The sequence below is a fragment of the Emydura macquarii genome, unplaced genomic scaffold (assembly GCF_026122565.2).
Source record: "Emydura macquarii macquarii isolate MOO-44397 ecotype Brisbane River unplaced genomic scaffold, CSIRO-AGI_Emac_v2 contig_1146, whole genome shotgun sequence".
In the NCBI taxonomy this organism is placed as follows: Eukaryota; Metazoa; Chordata; order Testudines; family Chelidae; genus Emydura; species Emydura macquarii.
The window spans coordinates 13776196-13797577 of NW_027131283.1; the positions used below are offsets into that span (position 1 = coordinate 13776196).

A 21382-nucleotide genomic window follows, 5' to 3' on the forward strand; every position below is an offset into this window, starting at 1 on the left:
ATACATTGGGATTCCCCCACCCTACCTCCCTGAGCAAGTTTATTGGCCTTTGGTCTGCCACCATGAATAGCTATCTAACAACTGAATGCTGGAGAAGACCATGCATATTTTGGTCTGGAGAAAATTAGTACTTTATGAAACATTTCTTTCTGAGATGTGTAATCACAAATCCATTGCCTTCAAATTCAGATAATAAAATTTTCACAAAATGAGACAGCCAAGACTATATATACAGTAAGCATTTGAAAAACCAGTGCCTGTTAACCAAGCTTTATTTATGCCCCCAAAATAATCCCTATTTAATTTAATTTAATGTTTAGTTTAATATTAATTAATTTAGTTAATGATATACATATATATAACACATTTTAACAAAATACTGAAAATTTGGACAACACAATTGAATCTTTGGATGCAGAAAAAGCTTTTGATTCAGCAGAATGGAAATGCACTCAGTGGTTTTAATTTTGTGTATACATTTTCTGCTAGGATAAGCTATTGTTGACAAATCCCCAAAGTATAATATACACACATGCACAGCTGTCACCCTATTTTCAGACATCTCAGGGAGCCATTTTCTGTGTATATCAAAGAAGAATATGTAATTAAAAGAATCCAGTCAGAGAAGCTAATTAATGCTACATCTCTCAAAGATACTATGAGCCAGATTCTTCAGTTCACCAGGTCTGCTATGCACTGTATTAAATGGTGCAAAGTGGACTTAAAACAGCTGGATGGTTAGTGGAGAAATCCTTGCATAAGAGGCCTCCCCGTTGGCATAGCTATCTCTTTCACCAGCTGCCCCCCACAATGTAAGGGGAGAGAAGTGACATGCTGGAAGTGGGGTTCTAGCACAGAGAACTCCATCTGATGCTTTATTGGGATGGGGCCATATAATACCAGTGGGGTAAATCAGAGCAGCTCCCCTATAGCTCTTTAACTTGAGCATGGGCCAAAGAGATCAGGATTAGGGAGCCAAACCTAGCCTCCAATGGTTCCCACCTCAGTGCATTTAACAAAAGCTCAGATTTAGCCAAAAATCTTGCTCTATATTTCTATTTTTAAAGGCAAATATGAAATAGATATGCATTATTTTTGTATATATTACTGTATTTTCAGTATCTCAAACATACAAGGCCAGATTAACTAAAGTTGGTGCAGGGAAGTGAAAATTACACTTTTATGTGCCAGCATGACCCTTTGTGCTTCGCAGGAGACTTTATTACTGCTGCCCTCCCATGGGGAAACCTGTTAGATGGCGGCAATTTAAAAATCTCACCAAGGCCTCCACATAAGCCTTGCTGGAAGAAGCTGTTGAGAGTAAGGGTATGTCTTCACTGACAGCGGCAAATTTGCTGCCATCAGATCGATCTATCCGGATCGATTGAGTGACATAAAGACCTGCTGAATTGAACTGGAAGTCAATTCAATTAAACCACCTCCTCAAAAGGCGCAGCGCTGCGTCAACGGGTACGCAGTTCCTGTCGGTGTAGCGTGGTGGAGACGGCGTGCAGAAGAGGATTTAGGAAGTTGACGTAAATTATGCAAGCTACACAGAGTATACCCATAAGTATAGACTAGGCCTAAGTACATGAATCAGCATGTCCCCTGATTGCTCTCACCACATCTATTACTGGCTACTGGTGCCCATTTTTGGGACCATCCTAGCCCACTACAGTGCTCCCAGAAGAGGATAAGTTGTAGCAACTTTGTGTCTCCACAACCTCCTCCCAACAGGCTTTTTGCCTTGGAATCTGCCTACCAGGGTCTAAGCTAGCAACATTTGGATGGGAAGGTCTACTTTGTCCATATTGATCAGAAAACAGCAATGTAAGGGTATGTCATGCCTTGAAGGCTCATCTCTGCATTCAGAGTGGAGCAGAGCTGCATTGCCCCAGGAGGTGGCATAATACTTCCCGCGTGTACATCTGGGCCATACACCATGCAAGGGTATTACCTCCTAAAAGGATGGTTCCACCCACTTCCCCTTGGTCTACCCAACCCACATGGCCCCATATCTTCTCCCCCCTTTTGGGATGTGTTGTGCACCACAGGGGAATACCTGGAAGGGGCACTCCCTGTCTCACATGAGCACAGGGACTGCAATCATGGCAGGCCCTTACAAGGGTTGTGCAAATAAGGCAGGATTTGAAAACTGTATACTATAGAATCAAGTCCTGCCATTAGCAAATCCATGAGCTGTTTCCACTCTGAGTAACGAGAAGGGGTACAGGTAAAGAGGCAACTCTATCCTTAAGGCTAAGGTAGTGGGAGGAGAGCCCTGCTCAATGGTGACTTGGGGCTTATTGCGAATTATTAATGGATGTTTTCTTATAGCTCTTTCTGCTCTCTTTAGATACACCATGATTTGGCACCAGCTCCAGTGGCTTGTGTCATGGATCCCTGGAAGTTTTGATTTGCTTCCACAGCCCCCCGCCTACCTGTGATGGGAGGGCTGGGATGGGGGTGCTTACAGCCAAAGGGGGCTCTGATCCCAGTTTCTGAGTCAGCGATCATCTGCTGCTCAGCAGGGACATGAGGGCATCCAGTACTCAGACATGGTGGGGAAATGGGGGCCATTTGGTGCTCAGACAGGTTGAGGGGAAGGGCAGTGCTCAGATGGGGAGACAGCAGCACAAATATAGGTGGGGGGGATGCAGAGAAGGAGTGGGAGTAACAACAGAGATAGAAGCACCATCACAGCAGCCATGGTCCTGTGCATTCCCAAACACCAACACAATTTCATTTTTTTCAAGGCTGTATAGGCATAATTCAATTCTTTATAGGACTCTCCTTCCATGACCTAAATTAGTCATGTTGGCTTTCTTCATACATTTTCTAAAATATGGATATCCTTTGGTGACCAAAACTGCACATGGCATTCATAATATATCCTGGCTATAGGTTTATATAGTTGAATCACAACCTTTGCTTTACAATTTATTCCCAAATATATAATCTAATAACCTTTTTCCTTTCATTGTGGCTACCAGAAAATATCCCAAACACTCAAAGTATCCCAACACTCAAATTATTACAATTCCTAAATCCTTTTCCTCATTAGATCACTCTAGCTCTGGACCATATAAAGTAACTTATTCCCCTATATTTTCTTCTGAAGTACACAATGCATGATCTTAAATTTTGGAACATTAAACTCCACTTGCAACAGGCTGCATATTAATCTATTTCTCAAATATGTTTACATCTTCCTTCAATTCTATGTTTTCAAATATATCTTCAGTTCTGCCTGTTTTGGTACCACCAGGAATTTAGTTATCAGCAGAGAGCAGCCTGAAACAAAATCTAGATCCAAACACCTTCTAACTTTGGGGGAGGGTGGTTTGTAATCTTGATCAGAATTTTGCACCTATGGTCATCTCTAGAGATCATGCTTTTCTACTGCCTTACAGCAGTAAGTAATTTATATAGATACTGAGAAGAATGAGTCCTGGGAACACCTACTTTGTTTCCATTTCTATAACTCTGCATTAAAGCTATGCAAAATGTGCAGGATTCAGTTTGTAAATGGAACCCAGAATCTGGATTTACAGGAGCCTTTGGCTTTAACTCAAACCTCCATTTGGGTGCCATCCACAGCTGTCCCCTCACAGTCCAGTCCCCAGACACTGCTCTCCCACAGACGTCTATGTTTGTACCTCAGCTGCTCCTACCCCTCAATAATTATTACATTCTCAGAACTTCAGCTCGTACTTACGGAAATTGGGTGAATATTGGCAGAGGTTATTTGTTCAGTTGGCAAACCTTCCCTGAAGAACTCGAGGGAAGGTTTGCTAGCTTCCCATATGAACGGCCAGACTGGGTCAGACCAATGGTCCATCTAGCCCAGTATCCTGTCTTCAGACAGTAGCAAGTTCCAGATGCCTAGGGGGAATGACCAGAACAGGCCAATCTCAAGTGATCCATACCATTGTCCAGTCCCAGTTTCTGGCAGTTGGAAGTTTAGGGATACCTTGATCATGGGGTGGCATCCCTGACCATTTTGGCTAATGGCCATTGATGGACCTATCTGCTATGAATTTATCTAATTCTTTTTTGAACCCAGTTATATTTTTGGCCTTCCACAATATCCCATGGCACCGAATTCCACAGGCAGACAGTGCATTGTGTGAAGAAGCACTTCCTTTTAAATCTATTGCCTATTAATTTCATCTGGTGACCCCTAGTTCTTGTGTTATGAGAAGAGGTAAATAACACTTCCCTGTTCACTTTTTCCACATTCATGATTTTATAGATCTCTATCATAATCTTATTATTATACTCTTATCATAATCTCTTATTCATCTTTTTTTCATCTTAATCTCTCCTTTTATGGAAGCTGTTCCATACTCCTGATAATTTTTATTGCCCTTCTTCGTACCTTTTCCAGTTCTAAATATATCTTTTTTTCAGATGGGGCAACCAGAACTGCACATAGTGTTCAAGGTGGGGACATATCATGGATTTATATGTTGGCATTACAGTATTTTCTGCTTTATTATCTCTCTCTCTCCTAATGGTTTCTAACATTCTGTTAGCTTTTTTGACTGCTGTTGCACATTGAGCAGATGTTTTCAGAGAACTATTCACAATGACATCAAGATGTCTTTCCTGGTGGTAATAGCTAATTTAGACTCCCTCATTTGGTCTGAATAAATCAGGATTATTTTTTCCCAATGTGCATTACTTTCTACTTATAAACACTGAATTTTATTTGCTCTTTTGTTTCCCAGTTACCAAGTAGTGAGATCCCTTCGTAACTCTTCACTTAACTATCTATAGTTACTATAGTACAACCTACTAAGTTACTATAGTAAATTCACTATCTTGAGTAATTTTGTATCACCTGCAAATTTGCCACCACACTGTTAACCCCCTTTTTCAGGTCATTTATAAATACATTGACCAAATAACCTGTTTATGTTCATCAATTTTAATAAGCATGTTTCCTATCAAGATTGTTACTTAGCATATTGCTTTTTTAAAAATTTTTTTTGTTCAAATGTCTTTTTGCAAATATCTTGCTGCAATACAAATAAATATTATTTTTTCTGTCCTTCCCTTTGAAAAAAGTTCTATCAGATTAGACTGAAAGTAAGTTTTATTTTCAACCTGTAAATCCATGTGCTGACTACTTTCTGTGAGAAACTCACCAGCTCATCCCTTATGAATGACTGTAAAATATTTTCTAAAATTAAATTCAGTCTCATTATTGATCTAGAATTTCCTGTTTCCCTTCTTTTAACGTATTCAAGAATAGGCATAACATCAGTCTTCAGGTATCCTCTTACTGATAAGCAACATTTCAAAGTGACATGATCAGAGCCATGTCAGTTCTTTACTTAATTTCCTCAATATGCTAGAATGAATCCTGTTTATTCCTGTTGATTTATTATTATATCTAATGCTCTTTGTACTATGCTTTCTATGATCCTGAAGTGGCGCTTTGTCCTCCTTCCTGGTGTTATTGTGTCTTCTTCAGATATATTGTACTCAGATCATGGTGATAGGCATGTGTATACTAAAGTATCCCTTATAATTTCTCCTGCAAAGTTGTTTGACTTTCTAGCAATATCTTTGTCTTTCTGCAGGATGTGTCTCTTTAGACATACACCTGGGTTCTATTCCTAGCACCTACTGTGACATCTTGGACACGCCTACCTATGCCTCAGTCTGCTTCTCTGTTAAGTGGACATAAATGATGCTTAATTTTTTTTGTACTACACTTTGAAATCTATGGATGAAAAGTGCTATAGAAGTGCTAGATATTATTATTATTTATAAGACTATCACCTTTCTCAATCTTTTCCAGCTGAACTCACTGACTCTTTATCTTCTTTAATGTTGCCAGAATGTAATCTCTGACACACAGCGCTAACCAATTCCACTCCACACTCTTACATTTTTCTTTCTAAAGTAGAGTCTCTGATTGGCTTAGCCCATAAACCTCAAGTATAGTAGAACATATACAACTGAGTCTTACCAACCTGAAAGACGCTGAGCACATATATGAGCAAAATATATTTAATCTTGAACTATTTAGGTGACAGTTTAAGATTCTTAATTGTCACTTTATACTTACAAACAAAGGATACACTATTTGCTGCTATTAATTTAGAAGGGTGATGGGGAGTTGGATCTTAATTTAATTGCAGTTTGCTACATATGAAGGAGCAGTTTTTAAAATTTATTACACACATTTAGAGGGTGTCCCTTGCCCTGATATCAGTTACTCGTTATTAATTCATTATCCACAATTATAAAAACCTTTCTTTGTAAGTGGAATAAAAATATTTCCAAACTTTGAATTTTCTTCATTGAGGTGGTATTTGTTGATAGTGAAGATTACATATGGAAAGAAAATTGATACAAACTAAATTTCTGTTTCTGTGCAAAATAATATAGGATATATTTTAATTAATATCTTTAATAGCCTCCTGCTCTTCTGCATACTTAAAAATATGTTATGGCTGAGATATAATATAATGGCTATTTACTAAAGGTACTATTGTACATGTAGTGAAGCCCCCATTGCCACAGTCCTTTTATGCTGCTTCTGCAGCTGTGTAAAAGGTATATAGGGTATGTCTATTCTACAATTAGACACCTGCAGCTAGCTGACTCAAGCTCACAGGGCTTGGGCTAAGTGGTTATTTAGTTGTAGTGTAGATGTTCAGGCTCAGGCTTCTGCCCGAGTTCTGGGACCCTCCCACCTTGCAGGGTCCTATAGTGGTATAATTATAATTAATGCCTCTCTCCTTAGCGATGAAATTTTCTATTTTGTCTCTTAGAGGCACAGCACAAAATCTCACCCATAATTAAGGAGTGCATGTTTTCCTGTTTTTATTCCTCTGCTTTGTATATGTGAGTCACATGGCCAGGATATATATTAAAAGAGATAGCTATATGGTGCTTTAACTCTTGTAAAGAGTTATTCTGTGTTACTCGGAGAAATGGCTCCCTTGCCTGGCCTAAATTGTTAGAAAAATGCATCAGTTTCTTGTGGTGAAAGAGAAAGAAAAAAGTTTACAACCATTTTTAAGAGGTCAAACATAAACCTTCCAAGTTCATGTGGAAATCTTTACTGGAATTTAATAAAAGCTAAACAAAATTATTGAAAAATGTCTTGTCCTTCTCAACTTTTACAGTAGTCAATATTTTGGAAGTGAATACAGTCTAGGCTATTCATAGCTTCATTTAAGCAATTTTATTTTCTCGCTTATGTACTGTAGTTGTGTTAATGTACAGCAACAATATTTTAAACACATTCCCTCTGATTTACTGTGCCAATGTAATGTTTTCTTTTCTACGCTGTATCTCTGGGCCTGATTACACTCACAAAACTCCCACTGGGAGTTTTGGGTGTATAAGAAATGCAGGATTAGGCCCCACATTTGAGGGTGGATTTTGCATATGTCTCTCTAAGAATACGTTAACTTATTGGATACCATAATGAATCACTTTTCAATCAAACTCAGCCACATATGACTTTTTTAATGTAATAAAACTTACGAAACTTGTAAAGCTGAATTAATTTCCTTGAGCAGCTCTTGGGTCTTATTAAAATCTGCCAGCATGCTTTGTGTCTCTCTGATGTGGTCTGCTGTCATGACATCCAGCTCTTTCTCATGTTTCTTGCTTAAATCTTGCTCATGTATCCTGTTTAATTTATTTTTTGGTTAAAAAAAAATTATTCTAACATCAGTTTGCTTTGTTCATCACGATTGTCTGCCAGATTTGAAACGGCTTTTTATACAACATCAAATAACACTGACAGCAATTACTGAATCATACTTTTATCTATGCTTCAAGCTTATTTCATGGAAAAGTCATCTCCTTTAATGTTTTTTTTTTTTTTAAACTTAAATAAACACAATGAATTTTAAAAAACACTTACGAGGATTTTAATTAAAGTTAGCCAAAACGTTATTAAAATTACAGCTCAACCGTATAATAATATTCACTTACTTTACCTCCTGGCAGAGGCTAAATGATATACAGTATCACATGACTAAGTGTCTACACTAACAAGCCACAAAGTGTCAAGTATCTCTGACAAACATTAGCAGTGAGATTAATAAATAGGAAAATACTTTAGTTTATAGTTAAAAAATTCATACCTAATCTGTTGGTTGGATTCACTGCGTATCCTGAGAACCTCTTTCCCCTTAAACTCCAGTTCTTTAGTTAGGGCACTTATATTCTCATGCAGAGTCAGAACCTCTTTATCCAATTCAGATATATGATGGTCTCGATGTCTGAGTTCATCTTGTAGGTCTGATACTCTGCACAAAAATTCCTTCTCCTGATAAACAAATATCAAGAACAAAGAATACTTTAATATACTCCTGTTTCAGATGCAAAATACTTGCCTCTGGAAGATAACAGCTTACATTTCCTTCAATTTTAGATTTTTTAAAACCATTTCACAGTGTTTAAGTATAGAATATAAGTTTTAAAAGCTTAGTGATTTTCAAGAATGAGGAGAGTGAAAAAAATACGCTTTTGTAATGATAAAAAAATCTTTCGCAACTTGTTTTGCACAGCTCTATCGCTTCAGTTTGAAGTGGTAGAAATCTGATATGTGGCATGGACACAGACCTTCAGTTTTTTAGTAAGGCAAGCTTAAATTTGGTCTTTTTTGTGACTCACCCAGTCCAAATTCAGGTGGGGGATGCAAAATCATATGCCAGCATATTTCTCATCCTATGCCACCTCTTCACCCGGCTGAGGGGACACCAACCACCTACAGCAATACCCTCAGTCCTGGCATCTCAGTCCTAATGCCAGACTGGTGCTGAGGGGATGCCCTGGGAGCAGGGCTGAAGGCAGTGGACAGCAAGCCCATCTTGCACTCAGCAGCAGCAGAGGTTCCTGTCCCATGGGGCTGGGCCTGGCTTCCTGCTCCAGCATTTGTGACCTGGCTCACAGGGTTGAAGCATCACTCAGGTTTGGCCTAGCCACCCCTCCATCATGATGAGGATGTGGGGGGAATAGGGAGGCCAAATTTGAGTGAATGACTTCTTCCATATGATCAATGGAAGTATGTATGGAATGAGAGAAGCCCTGATTCAGCATACTGTCCCTACGTATTTAGAAAGGCATTAAAACTTGTGTATTGGTCAGCGCTTAATTTGTAACAAAAGAAATGCCAGGGCTCAAGCCATTAGGTGCGGGACTCAAGCAATTTTTTTACTTTTGTAACTGACACAGCAAGTCCAGAAGTGCCGTGGATAAGAACTGCCAAACCTAGAGGAGCTGAGTATCAGCTCGGGCAAGGCCTGGCACAAATTAAGCACTGGATTGGTAAACAGGATGCTCTTAAGCACCTGCTTAAACATTTTGCTCATCTGTTTACCAAGTTGCTACACAGAATGGGATTTCTTTGCATTTTCATTTTTCTTTTAAAAGAACCACCTTGAAAAATCCATTCACACAAAACTGTATTAAAAAGCTATGGTTCAGAAACACTCAAAAGTCTGTAAACGAGAAAGTTAAGATTGCCTTAACAACTTTAACTCTTTCTTATTGTGTGTATGCATTCTAATACAATCTTTAATTACCATATTTTCTATAGTACCGCTTTCTCATTCAGCACAAGGACTGCATAATGAATTAGTCAAAGTTGTGCAAAGAATGAGACTGGCATCCTGCCCATTCTCTGGAGAAGTCAGATGATGTGATGTTTGAGGCACAGGACACCATAAAGAACAAGGACTATAAAAATAAATATTGAACAACTGCTCTTGCACTGAGCACTGTTCATCCTGTACACTGAATGAGGCATGGGTCTTCCAGCGAAAAATAGTATGCAATCATGTAATTAAAGACTGTACTATAAAGCATACATGAGGGCAGAGTTAAGGTTGCCTGGACAATTGTAATGTTCTTATTTACAGTAGTTCTTCAAGAGTCACCTCTGTGCATTCATATTTGTGGGATATGGTGTCCCTGGTGTTGAGCTGTGGAACTGCCTTGAAAATCAGTGTCCATCATGGGATGCACAAGGGATCTCATCTGACAATGTCATCAACCTACTGTATGTCCATAAGGGAGTGCACCTCCCAACCACCTGAGTTCCTTTCTCAAACTGCAGAGTCCTGTAATAACATTGAACTTTAAGGTAGATGGGAAGACAGGAAGGTAGCGTCAATGCAGAGGCGAATCTGACAGAACAATGGTTCCCCAGTAAGTAACTTCTCTTTCTTCTTCAAGGGCCTCCATGCACTTCCACTGGTGAGAGATCAGTAAGCCGTGATCCACTAAGTAGATGGTACATGAGGTGTTCTCAGGTAAATATGAACTGTAGAGTCGCACTCCCGAACACCACTAATGCCAGACTGGGCACTGGAGTGCGACTTAAGTCCAAAGAATAGTGCCTGGTGAAAGTGTGCGCTGAACTCCAAGTTGCTGCTTTGCTTATCGCTATCAAGAGAAATTGTCTAAGGTAGACCACTGATACTGAGATGGCTCTTGTGGAGTGGGTCTTTAAATCATTGAATACTGGTTTCCTATGTAAAATCAAACAATATTCCACACATCTCCTTATCTAGTGTGAGTCTGTTTGGTAATGGGGTCTTCCTAAAATCTTTCTCCATATGGTACACCCAGATGGAGTGATACCATTCATGGCAGTTGAACATCTGTGACTCTGAAGAGACCTAAAGCTTTTACGAGTTTGAGAAAATTTAGCCAGAGCTAAGAACTAATGGGTCAGACACCAGGTTCTGTTGCTGCCATGGGCAATTAGAGGGTATTGAGGGAGGGTCACAGCGACCCCATCCTGTATTAACTCGTATGGGAGCACGAGGAGGCACAGGGTGCATACATGGCCCTGATGGATACTGCTATTCAAAAGACTTTAATCTCATGCATGAAGCACATGTGTATGTACAATGGGATCCACACCAACATATACTCTAAGAAGCACCCAAAATATGTTTTTTCACCTGATCTGTTGTTGCACTCATTTTTAATTTTTCCTCACGAAGACTCAGTGCAGTATAAAATTAAGAACATGATTAAATGTTAAGTATGTGAATAGTCCCATTGACTTTAATTAATTATGTGGACACCCCATAAAAATGCCTTCTTTTACCTAGCAAATCCTAATGGGATTTCAGTTCAATGGGACTACTCATATGCTTTCAAATTAAGCACATGCTGAAGTGCTTTGCAGGATACAGTCTGGAAAGTAAATGGTGATGGCAATGATTCTGATCAGTTTAGAAAATTTTTGTAACTCACATTCATCTTGTTTGACTGATCTTGGCTATGTTTTCTTGGTTTGTAGTCATACAAGAATACAGCAATGAGCCACCACAAGGTGTGCATTAAAAGAATTCCTTGGGAGTATTGCGAGGCACAAGGTTGAAGGTTTTGTACCTTCATCCACGCAAGAAGTACACCAATATTCTACTACTTACCACGTCTTATTGTTATTAAAAGTATGGCTCATTAATTTTTTTAATTAACTCCCTCCTTCACCTTCATACACAGGGGTTTTATGCAATGATTCCTTCCACTATAAAAATAGTTCCAAGATGGAAGATATGAGAAAATACTATGGAAAATTTATAAACTCTTTCCCTATTATTTTGAATATACTGATTGTTAGTTTATAATTATTTTACTTATGTAGTTACTTTTAACTCAGAGTAATCATTTTTTCCCTTCATCCACTCATATGGCTTCAGCTATCTTTACTCTAATCAATAAGAAATGTACTATTTTTCTCTTGAATTTTTTCAATGCATCCTGGGTTCAGTCCTGTCTGGTGCTTTGACTTCAGTGGGACTATTCATGTGCTTATATGCTTTGCTAGACTGGGGCCAGAGTGCTCAGCACCTTGAAGGATCAATCCCCCATCTCATATTTCAGCCTCCGACATCTCCTCCTGGGTGTCTCGCCATCTCCCTAAACTAAATATGGCCAAACTACCTGTTCATCTTTATTCCCAAATGCCTCCCTATTCTCTTTCATTATTGACAGCACTAACAGCATCTTCCCTATTCCTCAGATCTGTAAAGTGGGAATCATCTTTGACTCTTTCTTCCTTGCCATATATATATGAATGCTGTGGCTAAATCCTGCTGTTTCTTCTTCTTCTAAAACATTTCTAAAAACAGACCTGTTATTAGGAGAGAGGACTATGTGTTCCTCTGTTTTTGACAAGTAATCCTGACTGGAACCTTTGTGTGCAACTGCTATAAATAAATAATTCTCCTCTTATTCCCAGGAGTCTGGTTTCCTTTCAACAAGAAGTTGAAGCTGAACAGTCACTTTGAATTGTTACTACTGAAAAATCTGAACTGGCTCTTAATTTATTTTTTTTAATAGAAAGTAAAAGATTAAAGTGGCTAAATCATTAACTGCTGTTGAAAGGCACCTTGCCTACAAGTGGAATCCACTGCCCTTAACTGGGCACTGAGGCTTCCTGTAGAATGCATGGCGCCTAAGAATGGGATCCAAAAAAGCCAGCACACTGAGTGGGGAGCCGCCTCGCTAACCAATGGGAGATGCTGAGGAGAGGGCATGCTTAAGTCCCACCCCTCAGAAGGACTTAAGTGCCTAACTCCAGGCCAAAGGAAGGTGGCTTTCTCCACTCAGGATTCACAGCTGTGGACCCTCTCCTAGACTTAGGTACTTAAGCTCTTTTTTGCAAACTGGCAGAGGAGGAAGAGGGCCAGAGAGAAAGTGAAAATGACTCTGTATCCCAATTGTTAAGGCATTCACCTGGGATGAGAGAGTCCAGGTCCAGTCATGCTGCTTCAATTCATATTTAATTTATATATAATGGAACAGCTTCCACAGGAGAGAGAGAGAGCCAAGCCCCAGAATACCCCTTTGTTCTATGGCTAGGTGGGGGATTCAAATTTAATCCCTTCTTTACATCAGGCAGAGGGAGTGAATTGAACCTGGTCTCCCACATTCTGGATGAGCACCCTAATCACTGGGCTAAAAGTTATAATGAGGGTAGCATCACTATCTCTACCTCCCCTTCAGCAGTTTTGTACGGATTTAGGTGTAATCAGAACATCTACAGGATCAGGCTCCACAAGCAAGACAGGCAGGGCATTGCCTAGTTTGAGGAACCTGCTAGGATTTAGGCATGAGATAGGTGCCCATGCACCTAGTGTGAGGTGGCTGTGCACATGCCACTAGAAGAAACATAGGCTTCTAGGGACTTTGTGTGTCTACAGAGTTAGGTACCAGTTTAATAGGAGTTTTGAGGGTCTCAGTGACACCTAAACATTGGATTTAGGTGTCAAGAGTAACAGTTAGGTGGGCTTCACAAAGAAACAATGTTTTCCCCTTGAAGTCTGGCTAACAGAGAAAGCCTAGCAGATTAAATTTAATGGGAAATTACATGTTCCCCACTCTAAGTGGAACCACTGTGCCCTCAAAATGGATGGATAATTTTGAATCTAAAATTTAGTTTACAGACTTGAATGGGGGCTAGTTTAAGACTCCCAGTTAGGTTGTTGATGGGGGCAGGGAGAAGGAAAAGAGGTGGCAGATTAGATGAACTGGTGAAGCAGCACTGTCTTCAGTTTTGGCTGCCTTTCAAAGGTTAAGGTCCTCGATATGTATTTATAGTATAGTTATACTCTCCCGTTAACAGAAAACAAATACCAAATATGCAATTTTACATCCAGTTACCATTAGTGCTTATTTACCTTTCGTCTGCTGAGTTCTATACTTCTTTCAAGTTCCATTTTAGCAGCTACCAATTCTTGTTGATGGTTGTGCCTTAGTTGGTCAATTGCTGCTGCATGCTGATGATTTAGCTCTGAGCGCAAAGAAGCTGCACCACAATTAAAAGGAAAAAAAGTTTATTTTGTAAGTATTATTGTTAATTAACATAATAATCCAACTCTGATAATAATACTCATCTAATAAATAATAATACTCATCTAATAAACAGAGAGATAAAAATTACTTGTATAAATTAACGTTAAATCTATGTTGACTAAATCAAGCTGATTTTAGATCTGCAACTGTACACCTTGAGCTTTCAGGTCATCTGATTTTCTATTTTATGCAAAGTCAGACTTGTTCAATACTAGAATGGGAGATATTAAAGGAAAACCCAGGTGCTGCAGGAAGCAGTATTGGTGACTCAGTTCGCTTGTTCTGAAAGTGTGTTCTATTCTGAAAAATACTTATGTAAAATGTGCACATTCAGTCATATCTGCTTACCTGAGTGACAAACTATATTTTACTACTTGCAAAATTGCCATGGAAGTTGACCAGCCTAAGCATAAAACCTATTTGTCTCTCTTTTACCATGATGGATAATTACGGATACGATTTGGTCACAGAGATCACGATTTCCGTGACTTTCCGAGACCTCCCTGACTTTTGGGGCAGGGCTGGAGCAGCTGATGAACAGCTGATCTGAGAGGCAAAAAACTCAGACACTACTCCCCACGCCAGCCTGACCCATCTCTTCCCCTCCCAGATTCTTCCCTCCCATCAGCCTGGCTTCCCTGGCCTGTAACCCCCTACATCCACTCCCTCCTAGAAGTCTCAGCCCAGGGAGCTCCCCTACTGTCCCCTCCCAAGCTCTGAGGAACTGCTGTCGTCCCATCCCCTCTCCCCCGTTTCCGACTCCTTTCACCTCCCTGCTCATGAGCCTTGGGTCTGTCCTGCTTTTTGACACTGGGAGGAGCAGGAGCTGCCGTATCAGCATTTTGAGGGCCTGGCACACACAGTGGGATCCGCGTGCCGCATTAGCACTGCTCTCAGAGGCCTTGTGACCTGCGCACTGTAGTGGAAACAGCCATCGGCACACATCTCTGCACATATATGCAGCAACAGTTGCCAGTCACAATATACCAGGGTTTTTTCTACTTGTAATTTAAGCATAACAAGTGAACCCCTCTCTGGCAACGCAGGATTAAAAGCAGTATGTCCAGTTAAGAATTTGGCCTGCTGAAGATCATTGAGATACAGTAAAAATGAAATCTTGGGTACATATTTGGTCAGATAGCCCAGGCTGGCTACACTGCTATTTTCAGCACACTAGCTGGAGCAGAGTTAGTGTGTGTCTGTTTACCTGAGCTGGGAAGCATGTTGGCAGCTGCAGTGTTGAGGTATCCTGAGCAACAGCTCTAACTGGATGTATGCTAAACTCTTTTAATCTTGGGTAAGGGTGAAATCCTATTTTTCAGACACGTCACTTGCCTTTCCATTTGTGAGTCATTCTATTTTGAATGAAACTAATTTTGTGCCACCCTCGTCTCTGCTGCATGGAATGTGGATGTAATCTTCAACTCAGATTTGTCATTCAATCTGAAGTTGATTTTACTGCTAAGACGTGTGTCAACTTCATTTATTAAACATTTTGAGGCTTTGTGGTTATTTAAAAGCTAACACAACAAGCTCTAATGCATGCTTTGGTACTTTTTCTTCTTGACTTCTAGAACGGCATCCTATACTTTTATCTATCCTATATAAACTGCAATCTGTCAGGAAGCATGAGATTCATTTGATCTTTTGCTGTTCACATTTTTGCCATTTAGGTCTTGATCCAATACCCACTGAAGTAAATAGGAATCTTTCTAATTGTTTCAGTGGTCTTTGGATTAGGCCCTTAGGGTATGCCTACACTGCAAATGGAAAGTTTGATTCCCAGTATGGTTAGATAGATTTGCGTTAGCTTAAGTTGAGCTGCCACAAGTCTGTCTACCCATGCTGGTAACATACCACCAAACCCAGGAAAAAGGGGTGTGTGTGTGTGTGTTAGGGGGTTTTGGGCTAAGAGTTAAAGTCTAGGTTAACTCTGTGAGTGGCAGTTGATCTAATTAGATAGTATTTGATCCCTATCAGCTGGGGTTGACCCTCTGCATTAGAAGCTTATTTAATGCTTAATCTGTTTAGGCCAGAGAATTCTAGAAATTTTAAATATCTTTTTGGGGATCCTCAAATCAGAAAAACAGACATTCATCTAACTCAAATTCTTGGATTCTGTTAAATTTTGTTTGTTTTTTGATACATAGCAATATGGCTGATTCTCTATCTTGTTAAAAAAGAATCCAAAAAAAGGACAGAAAATCTGATTTAGATGAAAGAAGGTACAGTATGTAAAACCACATATTTTTATAGATGACAGTACAGATTCATAGATTCTAAGGACAGAAGGAACCACTGTGATCATCTATTCCATTCCCCTGTATAACAGAAGCCAAAAGAATTTCCCAGAATAATTCCTGTTTGAACTACAACATATCTTTTAGAAAAACATCCAATCTTGATTTAAAGATTGCCAGTGATGGAGAATTTTCTATGCCCGTTGGTAAATTGTTCCAATAATTAATTACCCTCACTGTTCCAGTATGAATTTTTCTAGCTTCAACTTCCAGTCAATGGATCTTGTTATACCTTTTCTCTGCTAGACAGAAGAAGCTATTATCAAATAGCTGTAGGGTACTTATAGACTGATCACATCACCCCTTATCCTTCTCTTTGCTAAGCTAAACAGACTGAGCTCCTTTACTCTATCACTATAAGACATGTTTTCCAATCCTTTAATCATTCTTGTGGTTCTTCTCTGAACCCTTTCCAATTTATCAATATCCCTCTTCTAAAAGGGCTGATGAGGAAAAACCGTTCACAGAACTACCTAGTTTAAACAACAGCAGCCAAAATCAGAAATTCGATATTCACAGATTCAAAGTGAGGTTCATGGCTCTGAGGTCAGTTTATATTCTAGGTCAAGTCAATTTTTCAAGGGTGCCATAGAAGGATGTTGAAAGCCTACTGATTAGTGATGTGGTGAAGCTAACTGCACCATGAATTCCCTGATTGCAGCTCTCCGTTTTGCAATAATCTTAGGGTATGTCCATATTAAAGGTGGAAGTGTTAACTCAGCTCCAGGAGACATACCTGCACTAGCTCTGACTGAGCTAGTGTGCTAAAAATAGAAGTTTAGCTGCAGTGATGCTAGTGGTGGGAAGGGCTAGCCGACCCAAGTACACATCTAGTGTCTGAGACAGGATTGTACTCAGGGCTGCTAGTCCCTCATGCCCCACATGCTGCAGCAGCTACCCTTCTATTCTTAGCCTGCTAACTTGATCAGAGCGAGTACAAATGTTTCCTTGAGTTGGAATTTACACCTTTCAGCTCTACTGTAGACATACCCTTCATCAAGATGAATACGATCGCTTTGTGGATCTGGAAGAGCATCTCAAGGTGCATAAGACTGCAGGATTATGAGGAAATTCTTGCATTGGTTCACAAAAATACTCTGTCTCTGGATAGGTTGGAGCAACAGACCGTTGCTGAGTTCACTTTCAGTGAAGAAGACAATAATTTTGTTTTGTTTGCTCACATATTGTCTTTATTTGTAGCTGAGTGAGCAAAACAGATGTCTGGGACTGCCCAGGTACTGTTCAGTAGAACCATAAAAGAAGGCTGCAACTGAAGAATAGTATTGTCCAGATTCCTCTCTTCAACAATGAGCAGCAAATCCTCTATTTTTTGTTAGGGCTGAGGGAAAGCGGTGGGGATAATGTGAGATGTTTTGTCATATTCCTGCAACAAGCAGATAGGTCCTTCAGTGAAAAGGTGTCTAGAGGCTCTTATTTCAGATAGTCCTTGTCCAAGAAGTTGAAATTGGTATTATCCCTGACTCTCTGCCATCCAGGATCAGAAAGGAAATTCTGGTTAATAGTGTGGAGCCAACATTAATTAAGTGTACAATAAATTTGTCTGTGTGAGAAGATGGGAGTCAGAGGTAACCTGACTTTGATAATGTCTGAAAAGATTTACTAATGGATCACTGCAATGGATTATCAACTTTGACATCAGGATGGGCACAGGGCATAGAAAGCTGGGCTTGTGCCACCAAAACAAAAATATCCCCAAACCCTCAAAACTCAAACAACCACTGTTTTGAAAAGAGAGATCTGCCAGAAAAAAAAAAGATAACAACAAGCAGCTTTATTTGGATGGGAGATTTTTTATCTGAGGCTCTTCACCAGCTGGGAAGCATGAGGTTGATGGACCAAGATTAACTATGATCTAGGCCTGCTCCAAACAATGACTCAGAGAAGTGGAAGCAAGATGGACAAGGAGACCCAACAGTACTGAGATGCACTGCCTCATCAAAATTTGAATACTTAGAGGATTGTTTTCTTTGATTCTTCTCGTGGAAAGATTAAACTAAACGAACTGGAAAAGATGCCAAACTAGTAAGAAAACATTCCAATTAAGGGAACCGAAAACAAACACTACTAAAAGAAGGAATGAAAATGGTAGCATGTAAGGCAGAATGAAAGTGGTGAGCTCAGAAAGAAAGTGGTGAGATATGCGGGTGCCTAATTGCCAAGCACTTCTGTATTTACAGTTGCGTTTTTGCCTATGCATTATGTGACATGGATGAACAGTGACCTAACCAGAAACTATGCGAGAAATTCCATCTTATACCAAAATGAAATCTTGCAGCAATGTACATAATCACAATTTGAAATCTTTTGATTTGTTTTTAAGGCTCAGTTTCCCCATTCTCTGCTGCAGTTAGCAACACCACCATGGTCCCTGTAACCCAGGCCCTTAAACTGGGGGATAATTTTAAATAATTTTTCATTTTTAATAATCTTCCCTCTTCTTCTTGATCATATCCAGTTGATTTTCCCTTCACAATATTTCTAAAATATGCCCCTTCCTTTTTGTCCTAACAGACAAATCACTTCTCCGTATTTGTTACCTCCTGCTTTGACTCCTGCAGTCTCCTCTTCAAGTCTTTTTTCATACTAAGCTTGTTACATGTCCCCCACCTTCCAGTCAAGCCAAAATATCATTGCCAAAAATATGTTCCCCATCTTCCTTCTCTTATGAATCCCTTCTTGTTCTGAATATATCCTCCCTCCTCTTAGAGTCACTCATTGGGTCTCCACAGCATAGCATTTAATTTCAATCTTCTTGTCTTTGCCTTCAAGGTCCTACCATCATGCAGCCTTTGCTTACCTCTACAATCTAGCTACTTTTTGCATTTCCCCTCCCCTCTGCTCCATCAATGACCCCAGCTTCAGTACTCCTTTAATTTCCTCCACCTAACTTACCTCATATAAATTCCTTCTAAAAGCTAACTCCTGCCACATCACCAGTTGAAAGAGTGAGAGAGAGGAAGGGTTCCTTAAATTAAAAATCAAACAAACAACTCAGACGCATCAAGACGTGTGTGTGTGTTATGGAGTAAATTGCATGATTGCATGATTGTCATTCCTCTCATCTTCTCATCCGTTTATGATCCTCACTTGTTCTGTTGTATTGAATTTAGATTGTGCACTCTAAGGAAAGGACCAGATCTTTACCTGTTTTGTGCGGTGCCTAGCACATTCATGAGGGCTCAAAAAATTAAAAGTTATACCCATTATAATGGAGTGCCCTTGTCTCTCGTGAGAGCCTCCTGGTTGAGTGTATGTGTGCCTGCAGTTTCTCTCCTTGTAGCCCTCCTTGGGCTTAGGACCTTAATTAGTTCCATAGTTTATCAATGGTCTCAGCCCTGGTACTGAGCTATACTCCAGGGCTTCCCTCCTAGAGGCAATGTCCTCGCTCCTTTTGGGCCTTTCAGGCCCTATCTCTCCTGCTGGGCCACTAAAGAGTTCAGTTCCCCTTCTGGGGTTTCTCAAAGTCCAGGCCACTTCCTTCAGTGGCTAATGGGCCCACTCACTACTCTGGGTCCCAGCCCAGGGAGCCTGTAAATAGCAGCTGTCTGCTATGTCCCTTTATCTAAGTCGCACTGCTGCTCTGATTCCCTGGGCCACTTCCCCGCAGCCCCGCTCTTTCTTCACCCTTACCCCAGAGCCTTGTCCTGATGGAGTCCCAGCAATCAGCCCAGAGCTCCTTCTCGCTCTCCCCAGCTTCTGCCAGCACCACTCTGTCCAAGGTCCTACAGCCAGCCAGGCACACCATCCATGCTCCTCCCACTCCAGCAAGGAGCTGATCTCAAGCTGGCCCTGCAGCTCTTCTTATACTAACCTGCTGGGCCCTGACTGGCTGCTCCCTGCAGCCCTTTTCTGATTGGCTGTGTCCCACATAGCCAGCCTAGGCAGCTTGGAGGACCCTCTCCACTGTCCTTTTCTGGGATGGGGTGTGACAGGGCCTTGAGGCCTCCAGTAGGGGTCTAGTACATCCTGTCACATCCATTTATATGCCAAAAATAAAAAGTCAAGGAACCTAGTCATGTACAAGCTGATTTTTAGAAACTACATTTCTTAACCAGGCTAAAGCTTTGGACCTCTCTCGTTAAGAGCCTGTCTATACTACAAATTACACACTGATTTGTAATACACTACAGATTAGTAATATATGCAGTAATTAGTGATTAGTATTTATTGGGTCACCTGACTAAAATGTATTTGTAGTGCAGATGGATCCTGTGTGTCTTTATTTTTACCATTGTTACGTGTATATGCTGAAACTGTTCTAGTTGTTCTAGCTCATTGGTACTTTCTGAAACTTTCTCCATCATAAAATTCCGGCTGCTGACTCATCATTCCAGAACACTTAATGGTGGGATTTTCCAAAGTGCTCAACTGATCTACCTGCTCTCACTGAAATCAAACTCCTGTTGATTTCAATAAAAACAGGTAGGCCAGTGCTGAGTGCTTTTGAAAATCCCACTCTACAACTTTATATTTACTTAAATTATTTACCTTCTTTATTCATAATGTCATCTTTAGTTTTGTGCTATTTTTCATCTTTAATGCTATGAAGTTTGTGGAAAGTACTTTACTAAGTCCACAGTTACATAAATTATGCAAATTGTAATCATATCTTCTGATGCAATTTCCAGTAGCTTGAAAATACTATACCTAGCATAGCCTTCCCTTCATCTTCCAGCTCAAAACGAAGAGTCTGAAGTTCCTGTTCCATTTCCAATTTGAAACCTTCCATGGCTTGTTTGTGCGCTTCTTTCAGTGTGTGAAATTCTTCTGAATGTTTTTGTTGTAAATGCTCTTCTAGTTCCTATGAAATCCAAAAGGAGGTGAACTTTTTTACACTGACTAAAACAACACAAAATATTTAACAATGAATTAAAAGGCAGGATTATTTTTTAAATGACAACATAAAATGCATGTATTATTAAAAATATCTCTATCATTTAGAAGAGCCACTGACATACTCAAGCTACCTTTAAGAATGTAATCTTTATTCTACTCCCCCACATTAAAGTGTCATAGAGGACTTCTTTCTTATTCTTTCCCATCACTGGTGATTACCAATACTTTTGAGTAAAAAGAGTAAGGACCATACCCTACTCCCAATTTGTGCATGGAACGAGGGCAGGCTACAACTACCATGTATACCCAAAGTTTAAGTTCCAAAAGTCATTTGTTGTTCAGCTGTTTTTGGGTCAGTTGTGAACAACATG

The 21382-nt window shown here is 40.0% G+C and overlaps 1 protein-coding gene across 9 annotated transcripts in view; it reads right to left on the reverse strand.

The window, feature by feature from the left end:
* The window catches only part of FAM184A (family with sequence similarity 184 member A), a 172029-nt gene that overhangs the window by 14912 nt on the left and 135735 nt on the right, over positions 1 to 21382 (reverse strand). For 6 of the 9 annotated variants that reach the window (XR_010919436.1, XR_010919438.1, XR_010919437.1 and 3 more), the window contains 4 exons: positions 20823 to 20976; positions 13680 to 13807; positions 8121 to 8305; positions 7513 to 7659 (listed from right to left, as the gene is read on the reverse strand). Coding sequence is in view for 6 of the 9 variants with exons in the window: in XM_067546660.1 (XP_067402761.1) it covers positions 7513 to 7659; positions 8121 to 8305; positions 13680 to 13807; positions 20823 to 20976 (614 nt within the window). In the remaining 3 variants the exon portion in view is untranslated. The remainder of the gene's footprint in view (positions 1 to 7512; positions 7660 to 8120; positions 8306 to 13679; positions 13808 to 20822; positions 20977 to 21382) is intronic. The other 3 variants (XM_067546663.1, XM_067546662.1, XM_067546661.1) reach the window with 1 other exon arrangement.